The sequence below is a fragment of the Callorhinchus milii genome, unplaced genomic scaffold, assembly GCF_018977255.1.
Source record: "Callorhinchus milii isolate IMCB2004 unplaced genomic scaffold, IMCB_Cmil_1.0 Scaffold1, whole genome shotgun sequence".
Taxonomy (NCBI): domain Eukaryota; kingdom Metazoa; phylum Chordata; class Chondrichthyes; order Chimaeriformes; family Callorhinchidae; genus Callorhinchus; species Callorhinchus milii.
Window position 1 is genome coordinate 93,031,448 of NW_024704742.1, and position 10,156 is coordinate 93,041,603.

At 41.4% G+C, this 10,156-nt stretch overlaps 1 protein-coding gene and 1 non-coding gene across 2 annotated transcripts; one reads left to right on the forward strand and one right to left on the reverse strand.

Moving 5' to 3' along the window:
* Positions 1 to 1,112: 1,112 nt before the first annotated feature.
* Positions 1,113 to 2,196, forward strand: LOC103182869 (olfactory receptor 52K1-like). Its single transcript, XM_007900043.2, has one exon. It carries the CDS (start codon positions 1,180 to 1,182, stop codon positions 2,194 to 2,196), a length of 1,017 nt encoding a protein of 338 aa, XP_007898234.2. The 5' UTR covers positions 1,113 to 1,179.
* A 1,021-nt stretch (positions 2,197 to 3,217) lies between these two features.
* trnat-ugu lies at positions 3,218 to 3,289 on the reverse strand. The gene has a single exon. It is a non-coding gene; the product is annotated as a tRNA-Thr (tRNA).
* Between the last annotated feature and the right edge of the window lie 6,867 nt (positions 3,290 to 10,156).

Consider the following 10,156-nt stretch of genomic DNA (forward strand, 5'->3'; position numbering starts at 1 on the left):
ACCATCCTCCTCCACCACCTCTCCTCCCTCATCCACTTTAATGGGACCAAACTCGCATGGTTTGAGTCCTACTCCAAATTAAACTTCCTGCAGCTGAAGTTGGATAAGAAGGAAGCCATACTCCTTGGCTCCCATTAATGTCCACTCCTGTGGATAAAAATAAGAACTTGCATTTGATATCGTGCCTTATCGCATCTTCGAGACGTTCAAAGCGCTTCACAGAATATACTGTAAAGTGAATTAATTGTATATTTTGTGGGTGAAACACGACAGCTAATTGTACACAGCAGTGTCCCACAAATAGTCAAGGATTGAGGGACCAAATCATTATTGTTTTTTTCGAGAGATTATTATCAGGAGTGTGGAGTAAGGAAACTTGCCCAAGGTTTCGTCCTGCCGGGAATCAAATTTCGCTTGTGAAATGAGTGCTCTAACCACTGAGCTACAAGACTCCTCAACCTCCCTGGGCTCTCCCTCAGACTCACCGAACCAGTGTGCAATCTAGGCATCCGGTTTGACCCCCAGCTGTCCTTCCTCCCCCACATCCGGTCCCTGACCAAGCCCGTCTTCTTCCACGTCCGCCACATTGCCTGCCTTCCACCGTACCTTACCCCAAATGCAGCCGAAACCCTTGTGTATGCATTTGTCACCTCTCGCCTGGATTACTCAAAAGCACTCCTCGCTGGTCTCCCCAGCTCCACTATTCAAAAAATCCAACTCATTCAGAACTCTGTGTCCCTCATACTGGCCCGGACCAAACTCCATACCCACATCTCACCAGTTCTGGCCGGGTTTCACTGGCTCCCATCACTGAACGAATCGACTTCAAGATCCTAACACTCGTGTTCAAATCCATTCATTCTCTGACACCTCCCTACCTCTCCAACCTCCTCACTCCCCAATCCACCACCCGGCACCTCCGCTCGACTGGCACCGACCTCCTGCTCGTCCCTTGTACCCTCCGCCCCACCGTCGGATGTCGCACTTTTAGCCACTACACCCCGAAATTCTGGAACATTCTCCCTCAGTCACTCCATCTTTCTCCCTCTCTCCCTTCTTTCAAGTCCTGCCTGAAAACCTTCCTCTTCAACCGTGCTTATGGTCATTGTTTCATTCATTGTTTAATTTAAATTCCGTGAATCATTAACTTTAAGTTATCTGCTTTCAGGTAGAAGGAGCATGAAGTGTGAAGGAACTATCAATGCTGCTTGTGCTTGCGATCGACCAGAGATAGATTTTCCAATGAATGTAACTGAACGCTCTTCCAATGTCACTCTAACAGGCTTTTGTGGGGAACCGTGTGTAAACCATGTGCTACAGTCCTTCTCCATCATCATGTACATCTTGTGTCTTCTGTTCAACTTCTTGGTCATCTTTGGAGTCTTTCTTTCAAGACAACTGAAGAAACCAATGTACTTGTTGATGTTAAACCTTGCCATCACTGACCTGGTGGGATGCAGCGCAAATGTGTGCCTGGTCTTTGATATGTTCTTTTCAGGGGAACAGTTTGTGTCAAAGGAGGCCTGCTTCGTTCAAGTGTTCTTTGTGTATTTATTTGGTGGATTGTTGTGCGGAGCCATCACCACGATGGCAGTGGATCGTTTCATTGCCATCTGCCATCCTTTTTCATACCTTCACATCTTCAAGTGGAAAAATATATTGAAAATAATGATGGCGGTGTGGGCTGTATCTCTGGTGATGGCCTTTGTGTATGTGGGACTGTGTGTGAAGATGTTGAGACAGCCTGTGGTTGTTCGGGGCTTGATGTGCGATCACCTTTCTCTCAGCAACGTTGTGCAGGACCGGTTAAACTTTGATTTTATTTACAATGTTTTCATGTCAGTCGGTCTCATTCTAGTCTGCAGTGCTTTACAGTGTTACACGTACCGTCAAATATTTGCCGAAATCAACAAGTCCAATGATCGTGAAATGGCTCAGAGTTCAAAATCTAAATTGGTGAAGCACCTCTTCATACCATTAAGTACATATGTTGTTGGCTTTTCCATGCTCTGCGTCACGATTGTCGACCATTTTGTTTGCCATCCATATGTGATTAACACAAAGGTCATCTTCCAGTTTATTTATTACACTACAGTTCCTGTGCTGAATCCAATCATTTATGGTCTTCATATCACAGAGCTGAGAAAACATCTGTTGCACTTTCTGAACACCCAGATGGTTTCTTTATTCTCATGAAATTGGGATGGATTAAACCATTTTGGAGTCAGTGTTAGGATTTTTAACGTGCATGTGGAGAAAAGTAAAATTCCCCTAGCCGCTGCCAAATATATCCTTTCAAAGACAGTATGGTTTTATTGCTCTTGGATTTCTTTACATGTGAAAACCTTCTTCTTCTCTGAATAATAATTAATAATAATAGGGTGTGGCAAAGGGGATTTGCACACTGTTCTTAAATCTCTGAACTCTGGATCTACTTCCAGTCCAGGCTCATTAGACAAAAGTCTCCTCTCTTAGCCTTTTGTGAATATCCCATTTGAATCTTATTAAATGTCAGGGCAGGCTCAAGGGACTGAATGGCCTACTCCTGCTCCTATTTCTTATGTTCTTATGTTCTTGTGAATTTACTTTGGTTGATCTTAACTCGATTCTTTGCAGTACAGGAACTGGGTTAATTTGATCTAAATTGGCAACCTGACTGAGCAAGACCACAAGAATGACTGTAAAAAATTGTGGTGGTGCAGTACATAGGAACACATAGGAATTTAAGAACAAGAGAATGCCATTTGGCCCATGAAGCCCATTCTACCACAAAGCTCTCTAGGGTACCACGCTGTACCATTTACCTTAATTCCATTCCCTGCCTTCTTGCTGTATCCTATAAATAAAGTTTTGTCACTTTAATCTACGACTGTATCATAGAATCATAGAATCGTACAGTATAAAAAGAGGCCATTCAGCCCATTCGAGTCTGTGCCGGCTCTTTGAAAAGAGCAATGTAATGTCAATAATAATAATAATAATAATAATCCTTGCATTTGATATAGCGCTTTTCACGTCGGGAGGACGTCCCAAAGCGCTTCACAGAATATACTGTAAAGTGAATTGACTGTATATTTGTGGGCGAACGCGGCAGCCAATTGCGCACAGCAATGTCCCACAAACAGTCGTAGATTGAAAATGACCAATTTATTATTGTTTTGGGTTTTTTGGAGGGATTATTATTAGGCGTGTGGAGTAAGGAAACTTGCCCAAGGTTTCGCCCTGCCTGGAATTGAACCCAGGTGTCTTGCTTACAAAGCAAGTGCTCTAACCACTGAGCTACAGGACTCCACACTCCAATCCCACTCCCCAGCCCTTTCCCCATAACCCTGCAAACCCGTCCTCCTCAAATACCCATCCACCGCATTTTTAAAAGTTATTATCGAATCGGCCTCGATCACCCTTTCAGGCAATGCGTTCCAGATTCGAACAACTCGCTGCGTGAAAAAATTTCTTCTCACCTCCCCTCTGCTTCTTTTAGAGACTATTTTAAATCTGTGACCTCGAGTCACCGACACACCCACCAGTGGAAACAGTTTTTCCCTTTCTAACCTATCAAATCCCCTCATGATTTTGAAGACCTCTATTAGGTCTCCTCGTAACCTTCTCTGCTTCAATGAGAATAATCCCAGCCTCTCTAGCCTTTCCTCATAATCAAGGTCCCTCATTCCTCGTACCATCCTCATAAATCTCCTCTGCACCCTTTCCAATGCCATAACATCCTTCCTATAGTGTGGTGCCCAGAACTGGGCGCAGTATTCTAACTGAGGCCTAACCAGTGTATTATATAGGTTAATCATAACCTCCTGACTCTTGTACTCTCTGCCCCTATTTATAAAGCCTCGTATTCCATATGCCCTTTTTACAGCTTTATCTACCTGTCCTGCTACCTTCAAGGATTCATTTACCTGCACCCCAGGTCTCTCTGTTCTTTCATCTCCCGTAAGATTGATTGTATTACCAGCCTATATTGCCTCCCCTCATTCTTTCTACCAAAATGCATTACCTCGCATTTCTTCACATTGAAATTCGTCTGCCATGTGTCTGCCCATTTTACCATTCTGTCTATGTCTTCCTGCAGTTGGATACTATCCTTCTCACTGTTTACCACCCTACCCAACTTTGTGTCCTCCGCAAGTAGGACACTTTTGTGCGCAATTGGCTACCACATTTCACCCACGAATACACAGTCTATCCACTTTACAATATATTCTGTGTAGCATTTTGAGATGTCTCAATGATATTTTAAAGCTTTATATCAAATGCAAAGATTATTATTATTATTTATGTCCTTTCTGAAGTACTCTTCTGAATTGAGAATGTAGAGAGCTTTACTCTCTTTACACTCAAAAACTGACCTGGGTGACCTGAGGCTAACTTACACTGAGGACTGAAAGCAGGGTTCTTTTTCACTGAAGTACACACTAGAACAAAGAATTTAGAGCCTCAAAGTGCAATTTCAGGACTGTCATCGGGGAGTATTTCTTATCCAGAGGTTTATCAATGATTGCACCAGGTCACCAGGAAGTGTAGTTGAGGAAGGGACACTGGATTCATTTTATTTTAAAAATCTTCTTGTTGCTGTAATGGGAAGGCAGTAAGGTGGATGTTCTGGAAGGATGCAATCAAATCGAGTGAAAGGCCCTTCTTCATCCAAACCAATGTGATCTTGTAGGTACTTTAATCTGAGATAACTCACCAAAAATGTAATGACACAAAGAGAAAGTTTAATCACATTATTATTGCAATTTTAAAAAGGTGCATCCAAATGCCACCCCCCGACCCCACACACTTTATATTATATCCTGTGAAGTGCTTTGACATATCCTCTTGATAAGAAAGGCGCAAGGATTAACAGCAACAACAAATTGCATTTATTACAGCGCTTTTCACGTCAGGAAGCAGTCCCAAGGACAGTCGAGGATTTGCACTCGACCTGGGGATTGGATTCGGAAGTTGTATGGGACAAGGAGAGTGGTGGGGGAGTCAGATGTCTGAAGACATAGTTAAAAAGGAAGGTCTTCAGATGGACCTTGAAGGAGTGAGGAACTCCAGGATGGAGTTCCAGAGAGTGAGTGCAGATAGGCTGAAAGCCCGAATGCCGATGGTAAGAGCAGGGGATGTGGAACAGGCCAGAGTTTGCCGAGCGGAGGTAGCTGATGTGTTGGTAGGAAGCATTATATTGTTATTATCCATCATATCAGTGGTTTCATATCTTAAGAACAATGTGTTTAATTTTTAACAATGAAATATGCCTCTCGTCAAAACTAATACAGCAGTTCAGTAAAATATACCGCAATATCCATTATGGTGAGTTCTATAGGATTTATGAAATACAATTTCCTCCTGTGTGATTGAACACTATATACCATTATATGACTCCAGATATCAACTTTAAGTGTTGGGCATATGCTCTGAAAATGAATACACATTTTATTGTAGCATTCATTATAACCTGTTAGAGTAATGAATAATTCTTTGTTAGCAACCTGTTGTCACCATGTACTTAACGAAGGAATAAGTTAATATCTACTGATTGAGATCTTTCCTCTTGGGGAGTAATAATAATGAGTTGCAAATTAAATATCCTTCCTTGCCACTTTTATTAAACGTTTTTGAATTAAAAAAATTTAATTGGAAAATAGATTAGTGTCTTTTTTATATTCTGTCTTTATAAGATCCATTGACAAATAATGACTTCTCATGAGCAAACAAAATGATCTTTCATATCCTTCATGGCAGATGGTTAATGTATAAATGAATTCTAGAAGTATACATGCTAATGGAAATTCATTAATTTTTTAACTTCATAAAAATTCAAACTATGTGTAAATATTTGGCTGTGTTTTCATCCTGGCATCCATAAAAGAATTCTCGGATTTTATGAGCTTTTTACCACCACCACTGGATAAGGAATAGAAAGAGAGAAAAAAAACTATTTCCATGGCACATCCGTCTAAGGCCACTCCTCGCTCCTCCCTTACCCAAACAACAATAGCTTTCCTTCACTGTTGACTCCCACCAGAAGTGTGAGGAGGAGCCAGATGTACAATATTCTGCCATTGTGCTGGGAAGGAGAGTGAGCGACAAACAGAACAGGCAGAAAATCAGGCTGGAAGATCAGGCTGAAGATGAGCAAAAGGGATGATTCTGTAGAAGAGAGACAGATAGATGGGCAGGTAGAGTGAGCAGCAGTAATATTGGAGATTTTCAAGTATTTTAAACCATTTACAAACTGTTTTCTTAGTATATGGACAATGGTCCTATCCCACATCCAGGACTGCTGACCAGGATTGCTTTCCTCCATCTCCGCCACATCGCCCACCTCCAAAATACCTAGGACCTAATGCAACTGAAACCTTATATTTGCCATTTCCGCCTCAATTTTGCCCACGGTGCTGCTCGCCTGTTTCCCGAGTTTCACCTTTCATAAAATCGAACTAATTCAAAACTTTGCCGCCCGTATCTCTACCCATACCAAACTCTGTACCTTCCTCTTTGACCATGCCTACAGTCACCTCCCCTCTCTCCCTGGCTTGGCTGTCAAGCCCCTGTTGAGCTCTCCGAGATGCTACCCCACATGAGGGGTTCTATATGAATGCAAGTTGCTGTTGTTGTTGGCTCTTAGTTGCTTGAAGAGCAGGAACTTGCAACACAGAATGGAGGTCAATATAGGTTTTAAATATTTTGTGCTATGATCTGAATCTCACCTGGAAAAACACTACCAAAAGGATTGCACCCTGTGCTGGCCTGAATTTTAAATAACTTTGCTTAAAGATAAACTTTAAAGCTGTGACATTCATTTGTAGGACACTCCAGTTTTCAAGGTTTCCACTGTAAGAAAATTAATTCACCTTGAATTAAGCACTCAGCTCCACAGATGATTCATGTAGTAAGCCACCGCCTAGTGTGCAAAACATATAGAAGCTCCAGGCACAATGTCTGGTGGGTGCTGAGTTACCTGATCTCACCTGGGGTGTCTGTAAGAGAGCTTTGAAGATGAAATAATCACTGCTAAATCACTGAAGGTGGCAAGTGCGTGTGTGTGAACGCCTGGTGAGTGCGAGATAGAACTTTGATTGTAATCCTAGCCGTGCAGCTGCCAGCACTCACTGTTCAGGCTCACTCACACACGAAGAATGTCCATTTGAGAGATCAATCTTAGTAGTACTATAGAATGTGAGGGCTGAAATCTCTTATGGTCTTAGCTTCAATGTTTAGATAAAATTGGTCATTCACTTTATGGCTGTTTGTGGAATATTGCTGTAGAAAATTGGCTGCCGTGCTTGCCTACAGATACACAGTCACTACACTTCATTGTAAAATCCTGTGAACAGCTTTGAGATGTCCTCCTAATATGATAAGGAACTATAATAATAATCCTTGCATTTGATATAGTGCCTTATCACATTATACTCTAAAGTGAATTGATTGTATATTTGTGGGCGAAACATGGCAGCCAATTTTGCACAGCAGTGTCCCACAAACAGTCAGCTCCACAGATGATTCATGTAGTAATGACCAAATTATTAATATTATTTAATATTTTTTGAAGTGGTTATGACCCCCGGGCCACAATCTGCCAATAGACTAACAACCGGGTTCCTACTTATTGTTAGGGAAACACAGACACCCAACCTGCCCAACCTGCCTGTGAGATGAGCATGCAAACTACCACGCAACAGGACTCCACAAGTCAGGAATTAGGAGGCAAAGGACAGCAGTCAATTTGTGCACAGCAATGTCCCACTAACAACTAGGAAATGAATGAGCAATTTTATCTGCCCAGCACAGCAGGAGAATCTCTCCTCTCTTTTTGAATAGTGCCATGGGATCGTAATTTCCACCTGAACAGGCAGCCAAGACCTTCATTTGAAAGACGGCACTTCCTACAATATAGCTCTTCCCTAGTGCTGCATTGCAGTGTCAGCCAGAGTGTGCATTTAAATTCCCCAAATTCCCAGTGTTTTGAATTCACAACCTTCTGATACCACCTTCTGACTCAAAGTCAGAAAGCTAGGCTGAAATTTTCTACAGTGCATTTCTTAACCTTTGCACTATATTCTGCATCACCTTAAATTTTAAGGCAATAGTGGTTTTAAAGCTGAGACCATTGGACATATCATGCCCCTGGAGTCTGCTACAGTTTTCTGGGATCACTGTAACTGTGGTTCATTTTCAAGGGAACTACAAATCTTACAGACTCCTGTCATTTATATTTCTGTATGTCATTCTATACATACCACTTGTTAGAATAAATCAACAATTTTACAAATAAACAGCTTAAAAAAATAAATACATTGCAGGAAAGCAAAAAGATTGGTTCCCATGTGCAAGTTGGAAAAATTCCCAGGATCCAAAATGAAATGAAAGCAATTGGAAGAGGTTGAAGTCCCAACCAACATTTAGTAGAGTTTGGATTCTTTGAAGGCATTTCTAGTAGGTTACTAGCTGGGCACTCATTGAAATTGTAAGATATAAGAACTGGGACTTGAGATTGTACTGTAGGTCGATACACCAGTGAACTGCAGGAGAACGCTGAACTGTCTATGTGTCTTTTGAAAGAGATGTTGAACTGAACACCCGACCGCCTGATTAGGTGGATATTAAGGAACCTGCAACACCATTCAAAAAGGAAAAGTGGTCTCTTCCTGTATCCTGACTAACAATCATTCAGATAAATTGGTGATTCACCTCATAGTTGTTTGTGGAACCTCGCTGCTCACAAATAGCTGTCACATGTGCCTAGAAAGAACAGTCACTGCATTTGACAGCAATTACTGTAAAACATTTTGAGGCATTCTGACATGATAAGGAGCTGTATATATATATGTCTGTCTGTCTGTCTGTCTGTCTGTCTGTCTGTCTGTCTGTCTGTCTGTCTGTCTGTCTGTCTGTCTTTCTTTCTACAAGGTTGATCCAATCTTATTTGCAATCTATTCTGGCTCAGAGGCAGTAAATCCTGTGAAGTGCTTTCAAACGTCCTCCCGCATGAAAGGCACTGTACCAAATTTAAGGAATATTATAACAATGGGCTCTTTCAGAGATAAGTTACGTTTCTAACTTAAAGGTAAGTTTCTAACTTTGTAACTGTTGATTTTATAATTATGCCTGATGATAACTATTACAGGCATTAATTGTTATATGAGACAGAATTTGTTGTCTTAGAATTGTACAGCACAGAGGAGGCCATTCAGCCCATCATGTCTATGCTGGCTCTTTGAAAAGAGCTATCCAAATCAATCCCACTCCCCCGCTCTCTACTCATAGCCCTGCAAACTTGTCCTCCCAAATAATTATCTATGTCTCTCTTAAAAGTTGCTATTGAATCGGCTTCCACCACCCTTTCAGGCAATGTATTTCAGATCCGAACAACTCGCTGTGTGAAAAAATGTCTCCTCACCTCCCCTCTGTTTCTTTTAACAACTATTTTAAATCAGTGTTGTCGGGTTACCGACCCTCCCGTCAGTGGAAATAGCTTCTCCTTGTTCACCCTATCAAATGCCCTCATAATAGTGAAAACATCTATTAAGTCTCCTCTTGACCTTCTCTGCTCCAAGGAGAATAATCCTAGCTTCTCTAGCCTCTCCTGATAACTGAAGTCCTTCATTCCTGGAAGCATCCTGGTAAATGTCCTTTGCACCCTCTCAAATGCCTTCAAATCCTTCCTAAAGTGTGGTGCCCAGAACTGAACACAGTACTCTAGCTGAGGCTTAACCAGTGCTTTATAAAGGTTATATAAAAGTTCATCATAATTTTTATAAAGGGTTATCAGTTTTTTAGTGGTAAAAAATGGATATGGTCAGTGCAAGCCTCCCCCGGAGCGGTGTCTCCTGCCTCCGATGTCGTTGGTCGATTGGTGAATTTCTGGATTCCTTTTAGTTCATTTTCTTTCCAACTTCATTTTTTTGGCCTTAATATTTATTTTCTGGGTGTGATCTGAGAGGGAACTCTGTGCTCTCCTTAGACACTAAAAAGCACAAATTCAGTCCTATATGATAATTAGTGCTGATGATAGTTACCACTGGTGATAAAAAACACATTGAACACTTTAGAAAGTCACACATTTACCCCATTCTGTTTTAACATTTCCAATTCCTCAATTCAATATCACTGTCATTTCATACAGCTGAACAATTATAACCATGAAACACTA